General features: G+C 38.1%; 1 protein-coding gene across 28 annotated transcripts in view; it reads left to right on the top strand.

The window, feature by feature from the left end:
• Positions 1-24,813, top strand: part of SNAP91 (synaptosome associated protein 91) — a 59,199-nt gene that overhangs the window by 15,899 nt on the left and 18,487 nt on the right. For 12 of the 28 annotated variants that reach the window (XM_062488625.1, XM_062488619.1, XM_062488635.1 and 9 more), the window contains exons 2-14: positions 2,335-2,477; positions 3,544-3,619; positions 5,428-5,530; positions 7,107-7,200; positions 8,401-8,512; positions 9,855-9,961; positions 11,168-11,209; positions 14,308-14,378; positions 15,760-15,787; positions 17,489-17,598; positions 18,751-18,872; positions 22,628-22,642; positions 22,786-22,956. In XM_062488625.1, the coding sequence (XP_062344609.1) occupies positions 2,335-2,477; positions 3,544-3,619; positions 5,428-5,530; positions 7,107-7,200; positions 8,401-8,512; positions 9,855-9,961; positions 11,168-11,209; positions 14,308-14,378; positions 15,760-15,787; positions 17,489-17,598; positions 18,751-18,872; positions 22,628-22,642; positions 22,786-22,956 (1,194 nt within the window). Of the gene's footprint in view, positions 1-1,808; positions 2,478-3,543; positions 3,620-5,427; positions 5,531-7,106; positions 7,201-8,400; positions 8,513-9,854; positions 9,962-11,167; positions 11,210-14,307; positions 14,379-14,776; positions 14,783-15,759; positions 15,788-17,488; positions 17,599-18,750; positions 18,873-22,627; positions 22,643-22,785; positions 22,957-24,813 lie in introns of those variants that run through there. The other 16 variants (XM_062488642.1, XM_062488634.1, XM_062488633.1 and 13 more) reach the window with 7 other exon arrangements.

Here is a 24,813-nt window from a genome sequence, read left to right as displayed (position 1 = left end):
TCTAAAGTGCACCAATGGAATACACAAATTTATAGTGTCCCTCTTTCACAGAAATCTATATACTGAAGCCCAAGACTGAAAGCTTACAAATTTGATGTATTTCTTTATGTTAATGAGACAAATGCTGTTACCTGCAGTAAAATCTCTGAGTGGGGTAAACAGCGAGTAAGCCACTTGTGACTTGCTTCTAGGCTTTTACAAACCACTGTCTTCTGTGATGCATTAATCAGCAGTAGAGAATAAAAGATCATTGGCCTCTTTGTGCCACAAGATCAAGGAGAATTCTTGGAGCTCTCTGATCTTGAACTACTGTCATTTGATAGCATGGCTTTGCCACTATAATACTTTGTCTGCAGAACTGCCTCCTTCAAGGGTATTATTACTGAGGTTATAGAAGTAACCACATTTCAGAAGGTGTTTGCAAAAATCTTCAAACCAAACCTCCAGAACCAAGACAACAAAATGCCATGACACCATACATTTTCAATTCAAACTTGGCAAATGGATCACATATTTTTTGTCTCCTGAATCATCCCAGAAATACAGTCCCCTGACCTGAAACTGAGGACACCATGCAGCTTTTATGCCCATACAATAGACAATTTCATATACAAGCAAGCACTATGGTTTTCCCAAGCTTGTGACTGTGAGCTAGAGATTTCTTGGATCTTAAATAAAATAAGTCTTTGTAATAGAAAGTAAAAAACCCATAAAGATTACATACCAGGAATTTTAAAAATACCCAAATCAACCAACCAACCAAAACCTCAACTTTTGAATGCTTCTGGTACAGCAGTGTGGGTTTCTGTACACACCAGGTGGGTCTCAGTCGCTGATGTGACTCACTGAGCTATTAGAAGATTTGTCCTCTGGACTTTTCCAGTCCTGCAAAGGCAGAATCAGTAGCTTAATGCTGAACCTTGACTTTCCACTCTTGGCAACATTAATGCTCTCCACTGCTTGGGATTGTGTAGGGGAGGGGAAGGAAGTCTGCCAAGTGGTGACCCTACTGCCCAAGTGATTTGAAGTCCTGTAGACTTGCATAGTTTAAGTGTGCAAGGATCAGTCACAAAATATCCTGTCTGCTTTTGAGGTAGACTATCTGTCATCATTGAATGACTTGAATAGTTGGAGGAAAATTTCTAGTCTGGAGGTGGAGAAGAAATGATTAACAGTGATTCCTCTGAGGGAAAGTAAAAGATGAGGATTTTTGTTTCTGATAATGCTTAGTTTAGTAGTTAAACTTTCAAACTTTTTCTGCCTAGGTCTTCAAATTTTAAGACGGCCCTACAATTATATCTGTGTTTTTGTCTCTTTGTCTTGTACGAAATCATCTCCTTGAGTCTTGCTAGGGCTGTGTCTGGCATCACACAGGTTTTGGGCATGCAGTTGCAGTATGCAGTTTCCAGCTGTGCCTCAAAAATAGGTGATAGTTTGTAGAAGGTAATTGCTGGCTGCCTAACTGGAGTCAGTAGTAACAGGATGTAGTAAATCACAGATCCTGTGGATATAGAGGACAGTGGAAAGCTTACTGCCCTACTTTTAATGATTTAACTACTTACCTTCATTTCATGCACTATTCTGTGCAAGATTTGCATATTCTTAATGTACAGGATACCAAGCTGTATGTTATTGTTTTTCCCTGAGACAGTCTAATGTCTTACTTCTTCTCTGTAAGGTGCAGTTGCTTCAGTGTGAACTAATGTCATTCTTTGTGTTCTTTTTCACTGTTGAAGAGGTCTTAATGCATGCCTGAATGCACTTTTCTGCTTTCTGGGTCTTTAGAAACTCTAGGAGGTGTGCTGGAACTTGATGATTAAAACAATCTCTGGGATGACAGAGTATCTGTTTCTGGTGATGCCTCTTTTTGTTGATGTGCCTGGGTTCAGTGTGCATGACATGTTACCTGTGAGTGAAGAATTCAATAGTGCTTCTTTCTCTAACCTAGAGGTAATGAACTGTGACAATTAACTCAAACACCTGCAAGCAGTAAAGTCATATAATGTTGTGCACTTTGACTTCATCTGGGATAAAGATGGAGTAATGTTTGGTCACAGCTCAGGGCAGAATTGTTGTAAAACTGTTATCATTGGATGAAAGAGTTAGATAACTCTTGCTGTCAGCAGGTACTAATATAATCTTTCAGTTGGGGTTTTTTGTTGTTGGTGGTGGTGTTTTTGTTTCTTTTTTTTTTTTTTAATGTAGAATGTAAGCACTGAACTTCCTGTTTGTCACAACCATGACCTGCAGCCTGGTGGTCTGAGAACTTGGCCATCCTGCAAACCTTTAATCTTACTTGTAGCAGCTAACACCTTCCTTTTCTCTCTCCTGCAGACTTGATCCAAGCAACTAATGAAACAAACGTGAATATCCCTCAGATGGCTGATACACTTTTTGAGAGAGCAACAAATAGTAGCTGGGTGGTTGTATTCAAAGCCTTAGTCACCACACATCATCTAATGGTCCATGGCAATGAGGTAAGTGTGAACAGCTCTCTCAAGGCCACATTGGCATTGAACACACTCCAAGCCAAAAGTGTTAGTAGTGCAGAGGCATCTTGTTTGAGCCAGAAAGGACCTGAGAACAAAGGGTGAGAATGATTCTTGTTGAAGAGAAAACTTACTGTTAACAACAGAGTTGGACTGTTTATCTGTCTCTCCATTTACAAAACCCTACCATAAGACCAAGATGCAGCCTGTGCCAAGATGCTGGCAGTTTATGCCCTGAATCTGAAAACAGCTACATAGTATTAAACACTATCTGGGATTTTTTGACTAAGGCTAAAGTTCTGGCACATGTATGTTGCCATCCGAATAGTTGCCTTCTCTTCATGAGTGCTAAAGTATTCCTAGAGCTGTAAATTTAACTTGATAGCCTTTTAGATCAAGTTCTCCTTATCCTTGCTTTTTATTGACCTGTATGTCTGCATAAAAAGAGACAGCACATTTAAAGAACTTAAGTATGACTGTAAAACAACTTCAGTATGACTTTGAAACAATCCCTCCCTGGCAGTATATTAAGTGTTTTTATGCAATGAACTTCTCACAGAGTAAATTCTTACTCCTATTTTTCCATTCCAAGTTTTGGTCAATGTTCTCGTCTGATTTCTCTAACTGTTTCAGGCTGCTAGTCCCTGTGTTTGATGAGGGGCTTTGCTTGTTATTAAAACAGGCCCTTAGCTTGGCTCAAACTGAGGGCTGCTGGATTGAGAAGCCTGGGGCTAGCCTGGATATGTGCTTTGTAAGCAGATAAATCTTGAGCTCCCTCAAATCCCTAAGACTTAAACATTTTTATTGCTCCTTTCGCAATATATTTTGTGTTTTGTGCCTAATCTGTTTTTTATATATACAGTAGAGTATTTACTAGAGATTCTGACTTAAAGTAGTTGATCTGAATGGACAAAATGTTTTGGGGAAGGTATTGTGGGCTAAAAATCAGTGGTTTCATGTTGTATGCTGAAAGTAGACTGGTAATCTTGCTGCTAGAAGGTATACAAAGCCTTCAGATACAGCCTGTGATAAGGAAAATGACTTTGTGTTGCAGAGATTTATTCAGTACCTGGCATCTAGAAACACATTGTTCAATCTCAGCAATTTTCTGGACAAAAGTGGATCTCATGGTAAGCCTTCTTATGTCTATAATCATAACAAGATTTTAAATAAGATACTATTGTTAATTTGCTCCTTAATAAGAATAAATAATATAAAAATGTGCTACTGAAGCCTTTTTTATAAGTACTTTATAAATACAGGAGCACAAGTGAACCGATGAACAACTTTAGAAAAATATTTCTCTTCTGCAATATTTTTACTCAAAAGGTGAAACTGTACAAATCCTTTAAGTGCTAGTTGAAATCTGGGCTGGTTGAAATCTCAGCTATCTCCTTAACTCTTATGGGTGTTAAAAGGTGAAATTGATAACTTTCCATTTAGTTTTTTGAGTTTTACTCAGTCTTAAATGGTAATTTGGTTGCTTGGGGCCACTGTGCTTTTTAGGCATTGTCTATAACTTCTTAATGGTAGGGCTGTTGGCACCAAAGGAACTGGTTGGTTTTGATTTGATTTGAGTAATGAATTTAGAAAGGTCTAGGCAGAAATTAAGGACTTGTTCCCTCTGAATCTTACAAAGCTTGCTTTTTTACTTTTCCCTCTGGAATTATTAGTGGATTTTCCTGTGCCCTCAATTAATAGAGGAAAAGCTTATTTCATGGTAGCTCTACCAGTAAAGAGAGAAAATATAATTCTTCAGCTATCAGAGAATATTTGTAAGTTGTATGCAGACTACAGACATGCTACAATAATGGGCAAATTCAAAGCAATGCCACATTATTTCATCTCTTGATGTAGACGTGTGACACCAGAAAGAGTTTAGAATCTTTTAGAAGTGGTAACAGAAGGAACAAAGCTAAATAAATATTAAGACTGTGTTTATCTAAGCTGAACATGATATATGTGTATGTATGTATGCTCGAAGACACTGGTGTTTGGCAACAATTAATTCTGTTCAAGGCATGCATTTGTGTTCTTCACTATCTTCTTTAAACTTAAATTGCTGTTTCATAGATAATACACAGTGCATCAGACAATGAGGCATCAGATTTGATAGTGTTATGCTTGAGTTTGCAGGGATACTTAATGGTGAGAGATATTAAGGGAAAATACGGTCAATTACTAAATTGAGGGGTGTGGGTTTTTAGAAAGGTAGCAAAAAGGGGCCTGAATTGAAGAGGAAGATGAGTTTCCTTCTGCACACATTTCTGTGGCTTGGAGGAAGAAACTTTGGAGGATGAGCTGTAATACCAACAGCTCAGATGTCATAGGCTTGAAAATCACTGAAGTTTTAGGCACCTTGTACAGTATTATGTGCTTTGAGTATTTCTGGTGTAACAGTTCAAGGAAGACAGTAATCTCTGTGGATGCCATCATGATTTCTTTGTTCTGGTAAACCAAGCTGAGGGAATTTGGAAGGTCCATGTAAGAACTGGAGTGGCCAACATACATGAAACATCAAGAGTGTTTAAGCTGAGCTTTGAGGTTTGTCCTGGAAATCATGTACCAGTTCAGTAAAATTTTTTTTGTTAAATTGTTATTTTTCCCTGTTAACAGAGGGGTAACTTTTTGGCCATCAAGTAATGTTACCCCGTGACTGTGTAGGGGCCTCTAGCAGGTTTACACTGGAACCATGTCACTGGTGCATTGCATGAATCTGTTGGAAACAGAGGACAGTGGTAGATTATTTTGGTGTACCACTACTGATTTTTCATCAGAAGCTGAAAGGTGTCTTGTGATGCCTGTTCTGTATGTGAAATTGCATAATGTAACAGAAATCACAGAATCTTGTGGTCTGTTGGCCGTATCTTGTTGTTTACCAAAGAACTTGTGAACTAGTATGAAAATTAAATGTAAAATGTGAAATTGTTTTTTGCAGGTTATGACATGTCCACCTTCATAAGGCGTTATAGTAGATACTTGAATGAAAAAGCATTTTCCTACAGACAAATGGCATTTGACTTTGCAAGAGTGAAGAAAGGGTAAGGAAATTTTAGATACCCAAATAAATAAGGTTGTCTGACCCATGAAAATCTTGTTTGTGGCAATACACTTAGTTTTAGATTCTCAGCAGCGCTGTTGTTATATGCTTTGTGTAACTACAGTGAAAAACCTGATTTTTAAAGTACTTGTAATTGGTTGCAAATTGCCCAAATATGAGAGGAAACACTGGGTAGTAAGACAAATACTGAAGACCAAAATAAGGCGCCTTGTGAAATTGCAAGTTTTTAGTGCTAGGTTTAATTCTAACCCTAATTAAATTTTGCTGCAGTGAGACTGGGTTTACGATTTGGGGAAGGAAACACTCTGAAATACTCTCCAGACACTTTCCCTAAGAAAGATGTCTTATTGCAAACATTGCTGGAAGTGAATGCCTGAAGTCCTTAGCAGGCAGCAGAGCAAACAGTTACAAACTGAACAGCATAAGGTTGTGAACTCCTGGTTTCATTTCCCACAAGAACTGTGTTTAAAAAAAGTTGACCCAGCCCAGAGTAGTGTGTTGGCATTTATGAGAATATTTCTCTGGTCTCTAACTCCTCTTACTGGGACTTTAGGGGCTCTAGATGGTCTCTTGAAGCACAGTTGGCACAACAAGTGGCTTAACACCCACTGAAGGTGCAGCTTAACTGAGTGCACAGTAGAGATGTTTCTGCTAATCATGAGTTGCATACAGGATCCATCTGGCAGTTCTGGTGTGTTCTGCTGCTTGGGATTCTGACCTGTAAATGTAGGCATCAGTACCAGGCTGTTCTTTCCTGCTTCTCAAACAGCCAGAAAGTGTAGGGTCTACCATGGCAGCTTTGCTGTGTAGCTGGATGCCATCCCCTTATTTGGGACCATATAAGTTCACTCTTGAACACTTGATGTTAAATAAAGTTAAATTTGGGCTGCTGGGGATCCTACTGTTCCTGCCTTGCTCTGAGTTCCTGGAAAGGCTTTCTATGCCTGTTGTTTCTGGTGCTCAGATCAAGGTGTGCTGCCTCAAAATATAGCATAAAATGAGTAAGAAGAGTGGTATGCATTTCCAGTCTGCATATATACATACACCTGTCTGAAGCCAGAATAGGGCAATACATAATGATGGTTGGCAAGGTTTGTTATAATCAGAGATAAAAATGACCATGCTTTTGAAGACTGCTATAAGGCTGTGGATGACATTTAAGAAATGCTACACATCCACAGACATGTCAGCAATGAGTTGTCATTAGTTATTTGTAAAAAACTTTGTGCATGAAGTATATCTGTTCTCTAAGTACTTCTGTGGCAGTATTTCTAGTTAGTCATTTAAGCTCGCAGTGTCATCTTTCCATAAAGAGATCAATCTCTTGAATTCATCATTCTAACACAAAACCTTTCCTCACTTGCTGCCAGGAAGGGTGGCTGGATATTTCATGCCAGCTCTCACAATGTCATGAGAAGCAGGAGAATCAGACTGTGCTTTTGAAATGGTTTAAAATGAGTTATAGGTGCTTCAAGCATAAATTTTAGATAACAGATCAGTTTGGGGAAAGGGAGAGAGGAAACAGCATGGCTTCTAATCTCTCTTTTCTCCTGCAGAGCTGAAGGTGTGATGAGAACCATGGCTCCTGAAAAGCTGCTGAAGAGTATGCCAATATTACAAGAACAAATCGATGCACTACTTGAATTTGATGTATGTATTGAAGCTGACTTAGTGTTTACACTGGACAGTGATTTATAAGTGTCACATTATAATGAACACACTTCACCTTGCAGGTAATACTTTACTCATCATCCCTTAGTGAGAGCCAAAAAAATCCCCTTTTCAGTGTCCCACTGAGGTATTGTGGCCAAGGGTGGCCCTTGCCTATATGTATGAAATGTAAAGATTGTACTTTTGGTTTTGTAAAGAGAGAATTTGCAGTTTTATCTTCTGCATCAGTGAGGGGGAAGAAATGGATGAAGCAAGGAGGCTGAACACTATTTTCTGTCTCTTGGCAACCAACTTCTTTTGCAGGGGTCAGGGAAAACCCCATTAAAATACCACATGTATGTTGTTTGTCTTCCTCAAAATCTTCATCTGGTTTTCAGCTATGAACTAAATTGCTAAAGTTTAATCTAGACTGTTCAGAGAAATAAGTGTGTACAATATTTTTATGATGTCATGAATGCTGGTGGGATCATGTCATGAATGTTGGTGGGATTATTTATCTGACCTAAGAATAAAAACAGCAATCAGTTGTTGTAGGAGCCACAGTGTAACATTTCAAAGAGGTTTTTGAAGGAATTGTTTCTTCTGTTGTTGGTGGGCAGCAAGATACACTTCGAGGTGGAAGGCAGAGCCTACTACAGCTCTCAGAGGAAAGGTTTTGAAGTACATGCCTTATTGTGCTTTCCATTCCTTAAATGGCATAGGAATTGTGATAGTGCTCTCAGAAGAGGAGATATTTGTAAGAAAAAAAAGACCCTTTAACAAATGAGCACATATTTTCTTCCCAAGTTAGTGTGGGAAAGGGTCTTGACATCATTAGTCCCAATACACTCTCTCATAGACTATTAAGTTTTTGTTGAGCTCTGCTGTAAATTTACATCTTTTGTCCATTTCATTAAAACTGTAAAAAGCATATCTGCCTTCCTCTTCTTCATAATAAGTGAAGGAGACAAGACTTAAGATGTTTACTGTTGATGTGGATACTCCTCTGATGTAGTGGATGGTTTTGGAGTGGTGAAGAAAGCAATCCTTGATCTGCTAACCAAAGCTTTTGCTTAGTGTCTTAGCATGAAAACTGTAGTTCTTGATTCTGTCTGTAACAGCACCAAATACCTGGTGTAAGCCAAAATGTTTGATTGCATTTGACATTTGTTTTGTACATAACTGATATTTTACTTGTAGGTTCACCCAAATGAACTGACAAATGGTGTCATAAATGCTGCATTCATGCTTCTGTTTAAAGATCTCATAAAACTTTTTGCTTGCTACAATGATGGGGTTATTAACTTACTAGGTAAGTAATGTGGCTTTTATCTCACATACCATATGTGAGTGAAGAATCAGTTTCAGATCTGCTTCAGTTTTTTTATGTAACTTTGATTGAAGCTACATTTTTCTTGACTCTTCTAGTCTGTGAAATGTGAAAAAAAAAATAAGCTGTACCTTCTTACATATTAGTGTTTATCTGAGGCTGGATTATCATATGTCCTTAAAAGTGTGTAGATGGATACTTTAAAGGACAGTGACAATCTCTGTGCTTAAAGGAATGTATACAGTGCTGTGTGAGCATGAGTAATATGTTCTGCAAAGTTAGAAGCTTTGGCATTTTTAAGATGCCCACATTATTTTGTTATATATCACAGAAGCAATTAGGTTTGAAAAGACCTCTGAGATCATTGAGTCCAACCTGTGACTGTACAGCACCTTATCACCTAGACCATGGCACAGTTTCTCCTTTAACACCTCCAGGGATGGTGACTCCACCACCTCCCTGGGCAGTCCATTCCAGTGTCTGATCACCCTTTCTGTGAAGAGTTTCTTCCTAATGTCCAATTTAACCTTCCTGGCGTGGCTTATTAATGTGTCCTCTTGCTGGTTGCCTGGGAGAAGAGACCAACCCTCACCTCACATGGCTATAACCTCCTTTCAGGTAGTTGTAGAGAGTGATAATGTTATATGATATCCTTGTACAAAGCAATGTACTCCTGAATAGCATTCCTGATCTGCCTGAAAGCATGACTGCCAAAACTGAACCCCCTCCACAACCCTACCTACCATCAGCCTATAAAGTGTAAAGGAGGCTGTGAGCATATTCTGAAGCTCAGGCAGCCTGGTGTGATCACCAGCATGACACAATTGATTTGGTATAAAAATGCAGTTGAAATTTCACTGTTGAAGTGCAGGTTGAAATATGTGGCAACTGTGCTTAATAATGGACATAAATGGACTTTAGAGGTGTACTTAAGTAAAAAAACACAGTTCTTTGGAGTGAAGACAATTTGGAGAGGACATATATTAGTATATGTTTAGATATCCTTAATTATTTTGAACTTCATGTTGGGTGGCTACTTCACCTGCTTACTTTCCAGTCATTAAAAAAGTGTTTGACATCATACACAATGCTGTGGCTAGCTGGGGTTCAGTTTTATGGTCTATATAATTCTTTAGTAGCTCAGCAAGCCCAACTTCTAAACTATACTAAGCAGGAGATGCCACTAGATTAATGCACAAGTAGTAAATGTTAATAATGTAGTGTCATATTCTTGACACATGATTTTTTTTCTGTAAGCGAGACTTGCTGATATAAGACCTAATGTAAGAAATCTTAACTGAAATTTAGCACATTATTTCTTTAGAGAAATTTTTTGAAATGAAAAAGGGACAATGTAAAGATGCTCTTGAAATCTACAAACGATTTCTAACTCGAATGACCAGAGTATCAGAGTTTCTTAAAGTTGCAGAGGTAAGTGGCTTTCAGTCTTCTGGAGGCTGGCACTTCAGTATTTTTTTGTTTGATTTTCTTTGGTTTTGTCATTTTGGTTTTTGTGTGATTGTTTGTTTGTTTGTTTTGTTTGTACTGATGTAAAAGTTTAATTGCACTTTTTAAGCATCTATCTTAATGTATCTTGGATCCATTGGATCCATCCAAGTGGATCTGGATCTTGGATCTGCTTTTTCAGGTCTTGTAGTTAAGCCCCCTTAGGACTTCCACATGTCTCTAAGGTGCTGCCAAACTCAACTTTTCTGATTAAGTTAACAGATGACATAACTTCAAATGTTCCAATATTTTTGAGAAATGCTGTGATAAATGCATACTTCTAGGACAGGGCTGAGCATTAGAGGGAGACACAGCAACTGGGAATAGAAGGATGCAGATTTTTTTTAAGTCTGTTTTTTTTTGTCTTTGCAACCAACATTAAGTTAACTGTAATGTGACGTTTTCCTGGATTTGTTCCTTGTTATCATCCTCTTATGTGGATAATAGGAATATTACATGGTTAATTAACTCCTTTGCTGGACTCTCCTTTGTGGTAGTTGGCTCTTTGGCACAGGGTGCATATTTTCCATGTTTCATACATCATTATAATGGACAGTAGTAATGAGCTGAATAAAAATTTTGTTTCTTTGTTAATTCACTTATCTATGGAGAAGCCTGATAGAGTCCTTAATCTTGCAATGTCATATATGAATATTGAACTTGAGGGAGGAGAGTACTTTAGAGACATGGGTCAGATTTTTGGAGAGGAGTTATAGTGACTCTGCCTCAGGATTATGAGATGCTTGCTCTTCTGCAAAAGCTGAACTAATAGTCACTCTGAAGAACCATAGTGTGAAGCAACAGTGCTCTTAATAGAAGATTGCAGACTTAGATCTTAATTTGCTGTCCTCTGAGACAGCAGTATATGACCAGTGTATTCAGTATAGAGTATGAGTTTCCTGTGTGTGAAATCAAGTTCCATTTTCTTATCCTTTTATTATAAATGGATATTTAATTTGGGGGGGGGGGGGGAAGACTGATGCAGGTTGTTGAGGTAGCTACTGGAAAGATGGACATGTTATTTCTAACTTTGTAGTATTTTTCTAAAGACAGGGTACATTATGGCTTGCAGAGCAGTGCTGCAGTGGAATAATGTCCTTAGATTTTACCTTTACTCTCTTATCTCCACAGCAAGTTGGAATTGACAAAGGTGATATCCCTGATCTTACACAGGTAAGATTCTCTTTTAGTCTTTTTGGATTTGTGTAATAAGTGAAAGTTCTGTAATTAGGAAAGCACACCAGGAATGCAAACATTGGTGAAGTCTTACCACCTAACAGGCTGTAGCTGCTGGTCTATTTCAAGTATCACTTCCAAACTGGCCTGGGTGCCTGGCTTTGTATTTAATGTGAAGACGATATCTACTTAGAGGAGATCCACACTGAAGAGTTCACCTGTGGCACTTTTGATATCAGTAAAATTGGAACAGAAGAGCAACCTAAACTACTTAGCAGCTGCAAACCCCAACTGTACAAAAACTGTAGTTTTTGTTCACACAGTTTTTGGTAGTTTCTTGAAAGCCTGGTTTAAATTCACACCTGAATAGTGTCTCTCTCAGTTAAATGCCACTTAAGAATTCTGAAAGTGAGACATTATGAGAAGGTGGAGATTAATGGTCTTTGTGGATTTCAGATACAATGGGGCTATAAAGTCTGGCCACTCTTTCAGCAGAAAAAAGCAACATGTGCAATACAAGACCTAATCTTGAAATAGCTAATGTAGCATCTCCCCTAACTCTGTACCTCAGGGGGTCTTTTTTAACACAGTGCAGTTAGTGATGAGCTAAGTCCTTAAACCAGGAGAAATCACCTGGAACCCAGTTAATGAAATATAATTTATAAATTTCCATGGCCCTTCTTATCTGCTTCTGCTTGTGTTGTGCCAGCCTTTTCTGCATCATCAGTCAGTGCTGGAGTTGCTCAGCAGTACCTTAGTTACTGCTACTGGATGGTCCCTTCCACCACATGAGCAACACTTTAAAATAGAACAGTTCTTTTAGGAAAGAAGGGCTCTACAATGGTCATCTCATCCAACTTCCTGACCATTTCAGTCTCTGCACAGGTGTGTTCTCCCAAAGGCTGCTTGGGACTCACTTGCTAAGGCTGGCCTGAAACATGCTGTATAGCCTGTGCATAAGACTGTGACAGCATATTTCAGGGAGAAATAAATAAAAGGTGAACAATAAAACTGAATTTCAGCTAACAATTAGTGCATAATTCTATGCAGTATCAATGGTATACCTAAATTCCTATAGCAAGCCATTGAATATCTGGTAGTATTGTGCAAGATGTTGGTTGTGTTGACACTCTGTGTGTACATAGGTTGTAAATGTAGACAAGTGGTCCTGGTAGTGTAATTCAAGTTGATAGCTGTCATCTTTGGATTTCACAGTTTGGCTGCAAAGTTTTGGAGGCTGAGAAGGCATCTTAGCAGCTAAAAATCTTGGCTCATTTTTGTTTACTAACATTTCCTAAACTATGACAGTTTTGCCCCTAGTAGCTCGTGGGGAACCCATATCTAAGGTTCCAGCACAAAGCTGACTGTTAAATTATCTAAGGTTTAAGCAGTATTTAGAAGAAATTAAGTGATGTTCAGTGTTGCAAATTGGGTACCAGATAGTACTTCCTTTCCAAATTGTTGTGTCTAGGTATAAATTTTTTGAAGCTTCTTCTCTGAGTTCTGTTTGATAGCTAAGTTTTATATTACCTTACTGGTTTTTAAGCAAACTTTCACTAATATATTGAAAAGCTATCTAAAATGTCTAGAGGTAACTGGTAATAGTAAAACATGCAATCTTTTTAAATTTTTATTTATAAATATAGCTTTTACTTACATGTTAAAGTCTCACAATGCATATCTTACAATATAGCCTTTTTGAATATGTAAAAGTCTGAATCTCTCTGGATTTTTTTGTTTTACTTTTTGCTGGAGAATTCTTATAACTAGGTCACTTGTGTTTAACCAATTCTTATTATGCCTAAATGAATTGAAAGTTAATAAATATGCCTGTAAAAACAGCAAGGTCAAGATGTCTCTTCATTGCTTATATATGCAGGAAGTATATATTAATTTAATATATTTATTAAATTCAATCTGTCATTTAAGATTATTTGGAGCATTTTAAATTTCTGGATGTGTTAAGTAACTGGTTTTAATGCTGAAATCAATATGCAGGCACTGCATGTACACAGCTGTGCATAGCAGGTCCTGAAATATCTGATTCAGCCAGCCAGTTGGTTTTTCAGTATAGGAGCAGTGGATAGGCTGTTTCCAAGCATCACAAACTGACTTGTCTGATAATTATGTCTGCCCTGAAATCAAAGATGTTATTTATTAAAAACATCATAGGTATTGCTGTCAGGAATTGTCGTTGATCTGAAAGAGACTGATAAAGATAATGCCCTGTTTAGAGACTGATGAACTGATGAACTTGTAACCCTGATGAAATATTCAAGTCTTATATGCTACTGTGTCTCTCAAGGGTTTCTTCCCTGCTTGTTGATCTTCTAGGAGTCTACAGACTCTATTTTTATACTAAACCCAGTGTGCATTTACAACTACTTTTCCTATCTGCCGTTGTAACAGCAAGTGCCTGTGGGTATTGGCTGCTGACCACAAAATGTGTGCTTAAAATAAAACCTAAGATTAGGGATGCCTGAAAAAGCCTAGTCTTTTATAGGTGTCTAAAATAGCAATCTTTCTGCACTTCAATCTAGCAGCACAGTAACCTGTGCCAGGGTACCATTTTGGGAACAACTGTAAGGTTTTGTGATGCTGGGAGACTTGAGCCAAAGGTAACTCCTTCTGGGGACATTGGAAAGGACTTTGTTTTGTTTAGACTGCAAATGCTTTCTAACCCTCTGGTCATGAAAGAGGTGTTGAGGGGTCTGACTACAAGCAAAACTGAAAGTGTGACCTTGAATCCATGAATCTTATAATCAAGCCTGTGGATGCCTGTGCTGTTGTCAATGTTTAACACTGATTTAAAGTAGGATAAGCAGCACATCCTGGATTTAGGCTTCAGGTGCTGTGTAGTGGAGGTAAATGTTTTCTCTCTGCAGATTTGGATGCAGTAATATATTTTTAAAAACTGGCTTTGCCTGAATACTTCTAACATGGAAATCCACTGTTTCTACACTGATGTAAATAAGGTAACAACAAACACATCCAGCAAGCACATCATAGACTTCAGGGAAGTTGATGCTGGATTTCAAAGTATGGTTAGATCACTGCAATACATTGAGGTGTGTATCTTTCTCTTCACTTTCAAGGCTCCCAGCAGTCTCATGGAGACCCTTGAGCAACATCTAAACTCACTGGAAGGAAAAAAGCCTGGCAACAAGTAGGTATATATGTTGTACCATGTATATAGGCACAACAGCGACAGCGTGAGATTAGCTGATGTTTAGGTTTGCCTCCCCAACTTCCTTTTGTCATTTAACTAGAAAATAAGACAAGGCTTTTCCTTTCCTTTACAAAGTCATCTGAATGGCAACTTTTTCCTTAATTAATGGTGGTGGGGAAAACAGAACAACTATCGCTTTCCAAAATGAACTAAAATTACTTGAGGAAAACTAGAAGGAACTCAGGGTTTGTGTGTTGCTAAGGCTTTTATCATTAAAATATATTTATTTTCTAATTGTTTTGCATCTTCATACTAGATATTTACCATGGCTAAGTCCAGGAAATATTAAGCTAAACCTCTGTTTCTCTTTTACTGTTGCTATCCTTGCAATTTAGCGAAGGGTAAGTACATACCTTCACATTTCACTTGCTTGCAGGCATGGTTATGTGCATTTTTTAAAGATTTTTCTTGAACATGTAGAAATAGATCTTTTCTTTGAGTTGAGATACACTGTTCTTTGCTTTTGTATGTAGCCATTAAGTTATTTTTTGTCATTTCTGTGATTAGAAGAACTGGAAATCTTCTAATCTGTTCTATTCCTAGGATACTCCTAGCTCCTAGGATTTATCTAATTCAAGTAACTTACTGGATGGATGCTAGTTCAATGCTGGTGCAGCTTTATCTTCTACTCCTCCTTTCATCTCTGAGATCAAAGCAGTTCTAAAAATATGTAGCAGTATTTTTGTACCTCATAATGAAAGCAAACAAATGTACTGATGTGCATTTTAAGTTATGATTAAGGCTCTGTCAGTTACTGTTAGTGTGATTTTTTTGTGCATGTGGGAGAACTTCCAGCTTGAACTTTCCAACTCACTGTTTTCATACTTTTAAATGTAGTTATTTTCAAGTAACTCTGACTTACTTTAAAAGGAAAGTGGACTTTGAAAATTTGCTGACACATCCTCAGAAGACTTATGTTAGATAACTGCTTTGGTATTGGTGGTGCTCTGCTGCTGTTGCATGGTTTTCTAATGTGGTGACATCTTGCCTCAGTAACTCTTTCCTGCTGCGTTCTGTAGTTCCCAAAGCAAGATATTTGCATGCATCTCTGCATTTTTTCCATTTAGTAGAGCTTATTTAAAAGGCAGAATAATCCTGTGATGCCCTTTAGCTTAAAAGATTAATTTAAGATTTGAAGTGAAATTTGCATTCCTTGTCTAAAGTGGCTCATGGGAAGTTTGAGAAATGTAGAGGGCATGCAATTGAAGAGATCTTCAGAAAGCTTTCACGCTTAGGTTTTGGTCTTTTTGCAGAAGTTTGGATGACCAGAAACATAGTTTCAAAGCTGTACTTATCTGAAACCTCCCTTTTTTTCTAGATCTGGTGCTCCTTCCCCTCTGAGCAAGGTAAATACTGCCAGTCACTATACTAGATAATTCTTGTTCAGGTGGTATGGTTCAGAACATTGTAAGGAGATAATTTCCATCTCTTAATCTACTTTTTTGACTTTTCCACCTAAGTGACAAAATTTTATCTTTTAATGGCTTTATAAATGGTGGCTCCATAAGAGCATGTCACTGTTCTGAAGGGCTGCAGTGCTTGTACCAGTCAGGATGCTAAGGAACTTCACCTGGATGTGATGATTGCTCCTTGTGAAAGCATAAAAGAAAATACACATATTTTTATCTCAACTTTTCTTTTTCTTTTTTTTTTCTTTCACTCCACCTTAATTCTCCTCTCACTGAGAAACTTGCTCCAGGGTATTTCTCCTCCAAAAATTCACTCTTTCACCCCCTCTACAGCTTTTTAGGAGGAAATTCTGACTCTTTTAAAACTGTGTTCATGTGAAAAGCCAGGAAGAAAGGAAGAAAATTTTCATCCTATATATATAGTTTCAGAAATGACCTTCATTGGTGAGGCTGCTGACCTTAATTTAAAGTAAGAGCTGCCAGTGAAAATGCCTTGGTCCTGGAGCATTGCCAGGTGCCATAGCTGTGTCTCATAATGGGTATTGTGGAGGAAATACTCAATAAAATCTTCTGAATCTAATGCAGGGAGTTCAATTTTTGATTCTAGAGAGAGCTTTTAATTTTTTTTCTGAAAAGCCCTTTACTAAAAAAAAAAAACACAACAAAACCAAACAAAAACAACAAAATGTAACCTCCACAACTCTTCTGTTTAATGCAACAGCAGCTGGTGAGAACTACATGATGGCTCAGAAATGTTCTTACAGCTTTAACCACATTTTCCTTGATGCACAGAAGGGACTGGGACCATTATAGACTCAAACCTTACTCCAGCTTTGAGGGGAGTCTAGAAAACTTACACCCATCTGCTAGAGTTATGAGGATGAGATGGCAGTAAAAGAACTCAGGAGAAAATCTCTTCAAATTTGCTGTTCTTTTTCCTTCTTGGAAGTGGTCAGGATGGCAAAAAGTACTAAAATTAGGACTTGTTTTCAGTTGTTAGGAAAAGGATCTCTCTAGCATGTGAGATGCTGTACCAAAGCTTACAGTATCTTTTAGAATTAAATCGACACTCTACAAGGTAACTTGAATCTTCAAGTTCACAGAGGAGCTGCAGTAGACTCCTGGGTGTCTGTCCTTGCCATACTTGAAGTATCTTTATCCAGAATTGGAGCAGCTAATGAAGCAAAGTCATAGGATGAGCTGTCTTTTGTATCTTCCCAAGGACTTAACCTTGAGCATTGTTGATGGCACTTTAAACTCTTCTGAAGGTTTACAAACACACTTTTAACTAGTTTTTAACCATTTCTCTTCTCTCACCATTTCTGTGGTTAGAGTACTGAGGTGCTGCTGTGGAAAAACAACTATTTAATTCCATAGACAAAATGAAGAGTCTGACACTTATAGAAGCAACTCCTTTAGAATAAACCTTGTAGAAACCTTTGTCCTTCTTTGGAGTCACTGTGGGGTTTCTCAGCTCTACTACCATCTGAAAACAGCCCAGTCTTCCTTAAATTCTTTCAGAGGAGAAAACAGCTTACCTAATGTCAAAATTGGGTTTTTAAAGTACGTGCAAGTGTGCATGAGTTGATTGGGGAAAATTGCTGGTATACTGAATGATTATTTAAAATATTTCTCCAGTCTTCTCCAGCCACAACTGTTACATCTCCTAGTTCTACTCCGGCAAAAACTATTGATACATCTCCTCCAGTCGATCTTTTTGCAACTTCATCTACAGCTGCTCCAGTCAGGTAAGTTAAAAAGTGTATTTGAGTTGCTGAGCTTGATGTAGGTACCAAAGTCATACTTTTAAGAGGAGGCTTGCATAAAAGGCTTTGCTTATTTACAAGTAGTTTACATTGGTTTTCAAAGGGATACATTATTCTACCAGTATAGATCACAAATAAATTCTAACACAAAGAACCAAAGCAAACAAACAAACAAAAAAAACCTCACCTGAAAAACCACAGCAATGCTGTACAGAAATTTCTAATTGAATAGACTGAAGTAATATACAAGTCCAGAGTGTTTGCTGACCTTCAGAATTCACTTTCTAAAACTGCTGAATTAATATTCCCTTTTCTTTCTTTTCAAATAAGTTAATGAAGCACAAAGATAATGAACTTCTGAAGATTAAAATAAAAAAAAAAACAAACTTCTGACCTATGAGAAAATATGAACCTTGCTGTCAAGTCAAAAACAGAACAAAGCACTGTTTCTCATTGTAAAGAGCAGAAATGATTGAGCTCTAGAGATGTAAAAACTCTAAGCTTGAACCAAAAGTCTGTAAGATGTAACTAATTTAAGTGTAAAGAAAGAGACTCTATGATTTGTTATTTGAATGTTCTAGATGAACAAGGTCTGGTTTCCTCAGTAAATACCTGACTGGCTTAACGCATCAAAGTTTTGCCAGTTCTACCTAAAGTTCATTGCCTGGAAATACAGGTTTCTTGCTTTCTAACATGGCTTGATGAAGTATGGAAGTAGAATGGTGGTGGTTTCAGTCACAACGGTTATTTTCTGTTTATAGGGACCCCCTGGAATTTTGCATTTTCTGTTTTGGGTGTTGCAGTGGGGGTTCTTTTGGTTTAGTTAGTTGGGTTTGGGTTTTTTTGTTTAGATTATTTGGGGTTTCTTTAAAGAATTTTAAGTCTCATAGATCTGTTGCAATGCCATTATGAGGGAATGGAAGTAAGTTAAGGTTCCCATGCTGGGCTGATGCATATTCTTGGGACTTGCTAGACTGGAGATGCTTATGACCACTGCTCTAATCCTCAGACCTAAAAAAAGGTCTCTATTTCATCCAGACTAAGGTGGATTCCTTAATCCAGTCATGATGCTTTTAGAAAAAAATTGATACAAATTCCTCCAGTGTTTAATGTCTCTCTTCTTTTTCTTGGCAGCTCTTCCAAACCATCCAGTGATCTTTTGGATCTTCAGCCAGATTTTGCTGGTACTGGGCAGGCAGCTCCAGCACCTGCTCCTGCGGGCGCTGCTGCTGCTGCTGGAGGCACTTCATGGGGAGGTAGAGAAACCTCACTATCAGCATCCCTTCTTGCAGTCTCCATCTTCTTGCCTGGCTGAACTGAAATCTGCCTTTCTCTGCTAGCACAGGATGTCCCCAACTCACTCCCATGCTTCTGCTGACCTGACAGTCAGGCATCCCTCTGCAGCACAAGGCTACTTCTTCTTTCCAGGGATATACATAATAGCATAAGCTACTTATAAGGGCCTGACTGCAAAGCTGAGGGAGCCAGGATTATGTGACTCAAAGTGAGCAGGAAGGGGATGAATGAAGGTGAGCAGGTAGAGTAAGCACTTCAAAACAGAAGAGCCACAACTTATGTACTTATTGGCAAGGTGGGGGCAGAAACCAGCTCTTCTGTTGATGGAACAAAGCCCACAGAACAATAGGAGGAGGAACAGAAAGAGCTTTTTAAACAAAAATGCATGTAAAGCAAATGGTGGTAATTTAGTTCTGCTGCAAGCATTATTACCTCTGTCAAGTCTTAACATATTTTAATAAAGTATCTTCCTTGTGTGCTTAGAATAATAATATGGAAATAGAAGTAGAGAGCTAACTGCTTTCAAACAGGAATAACTAACCAGTGCTCTGAAATCTGACCCTATTGTTCCAGGCAGCAGTAGCAGCTGGTGATCTGGCAGACCACAGTAAATGTAGGCAGCGCTCACTCCTGTCCTGTTAAAACAAGGAATTAGGCCAGTAAATGTGATTTAATTTACACAGCTGTAAACCCATTGTGGTATAATCTGAAGAGATCCTGTGTGGCAACTTAATGAACTCATCAGCCCTCTCCCGGCAGGAATGCAGCACTGAGTCATGCTGACTCTGCTGTCAGTGTTCATACTGGGCACTGGTGGCTTCTGCAGTCCCTGTTTCTGTTCTTACTTGTAGTTCATTAAAGATTACGTTGTATTTCAACCACTTCCTTATGAGAGGGCAGCTAGGGCTGTCATGTAGACATTATATTGCATATTCCAGTTTAATCTGTTGAATTAATTTATTTTTTTGTCCCTGAAAATGTCAATATTATTAAGAACGATAGTCTTACCCAGGCAGCAGGACCAAAGAGCCATCTATTCTAGGGTGCCTGGGACTAATTATTCTGCAGTATTTTGATTGTGAGCTATTTGTCTTACTTTGTCATTGTCAAGCACTGAAATACAAGCTTTTTAGATATTTGAAAGCATGAAATTTTTTAAGCAGTTGTTCATACCTGCAATAATAGAAATGAAAATAAACAGCCAGTAATATTGTAAAGTATTGATTTACTTAGAAATTGAAAGTGGGTTTGTTTTTGTTTTTTGGGGTTTTTTTACTTTTTGGGCAAAACACCTATAGTTTGGAACTTAGGTGTTTTTATTCTTCTGAATTACTAAAATCTTTAAAATTGGTTAGTAATGGACTTAGTCTTACTCCATGACAGAGAAGGACAGCTAATTATTTTCCTATGGCCAGAATTATTACTACTCTCATTAAGTATACTTCAGTCTTATCTTTCAGAATAGCATTTTGGTAACTTAGGTATGATGAGTTTTACTGCAGTGGGATCTTGCTGCTTTTTTTTGTTTGTTTTTTCTTATTTTCTTTTTTTAAACTCTCTGACAAAATAAAAATGCTTCACCTGGAGGGTAGGGCAGTACTGAGTTAGATCCCTACTGCCAGCATGTGAACTCTGCATTGCTGGAGATTCTTCAAGTGCTGACTGACCTGATCTGGTGTTGAGAGCCCTGTTGTTCTGAGCAGGAGGCTGGACAAAATGACCTTCCTTCCACCCAGGAATTTTGGGGAGCTGTGTAACTGTGCCTCCCTGCTACTTGAGCTGCTTATTCTTCTGGGCTACAGAAAGTTAATGTGGGAACTCATGAGAAAGTAGTACTAGAGGGAGGAAGCTGGAAGAAGTGCTGCAGTTCAGAATAGCCAGGAAAATGTGAATATCAAATACTTGATGTTGCAGCATCAATATATATCAACAATAAACAATCCTGCTTTTCTCAGTCTTGCTGGCAGTGTAGATTCTATGTATTTTGGCATATGCTGTATATTCAGTATAGTGGATTATATTTGGGATTATGTACAGTACATTGTATATCTTGTTGTATAACTACTGTATTTTTGAATACACAATATGCCATCTAGAAAATTAACTATAACTTGTGAAAATCTACACTTCTTTGCTCTCAGGAGACCATCAAGATAGGGTAATACAGTGCCTGCAGCATGCTGCAAGCAGAATTTGGCCATTTAGCATCCATTTAGAGTAGACTAAAGTATTAAAAAAATACAACAGGTCAAAGTCTACATCTTTGAGGTTTTACTCTTGGATATAAAAGCCAACTGACTTGAATTTTTGCTCTGAACTACCTTACAGTGTGCCTTAGAACATGTATTTGCTAACAGTATTGTTTCTTTAATATTACTGTATAAAACCCCACTGTTTTAAATCCTTCCCATATTAAGACTAAGTGGAGATTGCTGTGCTGCATAATTTTAATTTCACTGTATTGAGTTCTATAGCTTAACTGAATAACAAAAAGGCATTGAAGTCTAAGCTAATAGAACTTAAGAATTGCCAACACTTGTTTATTTCAAGTCTAGCTGTGAGACATTCAGCTGGTGTGCAGTAATGGGATACCAGAGTGCTGCATTTTTAATGCACTCTTCTGCTCTTTCAGAATGGTATTTTGACTTAGTTCAGCTTGTGCTGTTAGTCTCTAGTAGATCTTACCCAAGAAACCAATTATGAAAATTGTAAAAAACCTAAATGTAGGTTTTTGATGCCTTTTTTAGAAGTGTTCTAAAATAAAGACAATTTTGTGAAGATAGGGCTGCACCTGCTCAATCATTTTGCTTCCAAATGCTGACCCACAGTAAAGCATCAGGACTCTGCTTGCTGTTAGGATCAGATGAACCCATGACCCTGTTATGTGTACAAAGAATCTAGGATCAGCACTGACATGATGGTTAGTAAATAGGTAGTGGCTGAGCTCAGACTACCCTAATGACAGAATAAAAATTTAATAGGACATACTCATTAGTTTTTACATGTTTTTGCATCTTGTAGTGGATTTTTATGTGGGCAAAATTTCTGTGTTTGAGCTCAATCTGACTGATCTTAGAGGACATCAAATTGTAGGAAAGTCTGTCATTAAAGATGCTTCACTGGCTTCCAGAAATAGTTGACTAAGGAGCCAAACTTGGAGCAGACCCAGTCTGCTTATGCTTATGCTGTCAACATTCATACTCCTCGTAGCAAGTGTTAACAGAGTTAGTTGTTCCTGCAGAGCATGTTTGCTCTATCATAAATGTAGAAAAATCTCTTGATAGGAGCTGCTCTATTGATTTATTTATTTATTTTTCACTTAACAGTTGTCCCAAGTCCAAGAACTGCCACCTGTTTGTCTCTCAGAATATATTTGGGGACTAGGGATGCCATGTATCATATCCTATATCATATCCTATATAGTCACACTATTTGGAAGCTGCTCACTGCTAAAGCACCCTTGCTTTAGTGCCTGTTCTATGATGGGTTCTAGGGATGTATTGGTTCTGTTTTGAAGAGTTACTGAGCAGGATGATCTTTGTCATGTCAGAATAACTGCTTGAATGTTAGAAAAGCAAGTGTAGAAATTGTTTCTAGACATAACCTAGATATGTGATTTAGAATGAACATTTGGCTAATGAATGTCTTCAATCTGGCAGTTCTACTGATTACTCTGTTTTTTTATTCTGCTGTCATTTTAATGGACAATCACTAGACCTCTTGGGAGAGGGTGAGTAGTATTTTCAATTTTGTAAGACCTCTGTATGTTATAACTCCTTACTAAAAGCTCCAGCTTTCTGGAGCTGAGCGATGTTGGTCTTTGCCTTTCCCCTTACCTTTCCTGTTTGATCTTCATTACGTGATTGCATATAGATAACCTGGCTGCACTTTCCGGTGTTACCTCTGAGCCACAGATTTCAGATCCATTTGCTCCAGAGCCAACTACAGCTACTGCTCCAACTACTGATACTACAACTACTACGGCTGCTGCTGCTACAGCCACTACTGTCACTGCTGCCACTGCTGAAGTGGATCTCTTTGGAGGTTAGTTTGGTTGCTGTAGTGCACTACACCAGTTCATGATGCAGACAAAGCAATATTGGGCTCAGCTGTGTAACAAGGCCTCTGGTTTAACCAAATGTAGAAGTGCCTGTGTGTTGGATGCTAGATGGAACAGGAAATACAAACTGCCCAACTACCTCTGTTTGCTGTGCTTTTAGTTAATAGACTCCTCTGCATATAAATGGAAAAATATATATGGAAAACTGTAAACATTAAGTCTGAGTTACCTTATGATTGAACAGCTAAGAGCAGTGGTTCTCAGGTCCACATGGTGGTAAGCAGGAATTGTTTCCACATTATTCAATAACTCTGCACTCCACTACAATTTCTCAGAAAAGCAGCTGTGCTTTTGTAGTTGAAGAGGATGGATGTGACAGTGTCCTCCCCTTCATTACGTGTTGTGCTTGTGCTGTGTTATGTTTCTTTTGGGCATTTCCTGCAAATAGAGTAACAAGCCAGCTGAAATTACTGTATTTCAGCAACCTTGAATTCAGGTTTTATTTCACAAACATTTGCAGTAAATTGAAGGGGTGATGAGCTTGTACTAAATGCCAGCTATGCAAATAATAATATGTAAAAGAAAAAAAGGAAAAATATTCTCAGAGTTTAGTCTTGCTCATTCAGTTTCTAATGTTATCTGCTACCCACTTGAGTAAGAATACATTTCCCACCTATGTTGTCAGTTTTCTTGGTACTCCTCTGAAGCAGGAGGCTTTCCAACAGCATGCCAAAAATTATATTTCTTTTGAACAATATACCAGCCCAGTAATGGAAAAATCTTGTTTACAAAGCATGTTTAAGATCACCTGACCACTGTGTTTTTCCAGTTTTCTCTTCTGTCATGCATACTTCCATCATGACAGGGCGTGTCAGGAATAATAACTTAGTTGCTGTCAAGACTGAATTTCAGTATCTTCTCTGTGGGGTGTGTTTATCTATCACTTCTACTGACAAGAGAGCCAAAAAGATCTCGTACATAAGCAGTTTGACTGCACAGGTATTTCCTTAAGACTGAAAGTTCCCAGTTAGTTTTTTTTTTTTTAGTTTAGGACTGGCTTCAACAGACAGCACCAAAATATCCCCTGGTTAAGTGCTGTAAAGCTGTAAGAAAGGAACACTACTGCTACTTGCTGCTTACCCCTCCTTTTAAAAGACTGATAATAATCCAAGTGCCACAAGATCAGCAAGTTGAGAATTGTCAGAATTGTCATGGGCAAGGTTCTGGATGCCACTAGGAGTGAGAAAGAGTGAGATGTTGGTTGCTTTCAGGAGCCTGTTGTAGAAGCTGGGACCTGTGCTCGTTAACAGCCCTACAGGTGCATACAGTGTGAAACTTAACCACTGAGGTGTAGCCTCAAAATGTACACCTTCAAAATGCATTATTATTAACTTAGCAATTTAGTAATTAATTAATTTAGTACTAGGTGTATGAGTTTTTGAAAAATGGAAGAATAGTTAAATGGATAGAATTCACTGTAAACTTAAAACAGGATTAAAAAAACAACTACCTGTGCTTGTTCTTCCGGTACTACAGCAACAAGATGCAATTTTTTTTTCTACCTTTTCCACTACTCTGTGCCTGGAAAAACAGCTACTGCCAAATCATGTGCCTGCTTCCAGGCTTGTTAGGCAGAGACCTGGATGTTTTTAGTTTCTAGAGATTTAACTGATAATTAGATGACTTAGTGACGCATCTTAAGAAGTGGAGCTTCACCCTTCAGTGTGGAAAGAATTTCACTCTTGTGGTATGCAGACTTCTGTGACCTGATCTCTTCCTTTAAAGAGATTTATTGCATTTGAGTGACAAAATACAATCTCCAGTGGATTATATATTAGATG

This window comes from Cinclus cinclus, chromosome 3, assembly GCF_963662255.1.
Source record: "Cinclus cinclus chromosome 3, bCinCin1.1, whole genome shotgun sequence".
Lineage (NCBI taxonomy): Eukaryota > Metazoa > Chordata > Aves > Passeriformes > Cinclidae > Cinclus > Cinclus cinclus.
This window is presented reverse-complemented; position numbering and strand designations above follow the sequence as displayed.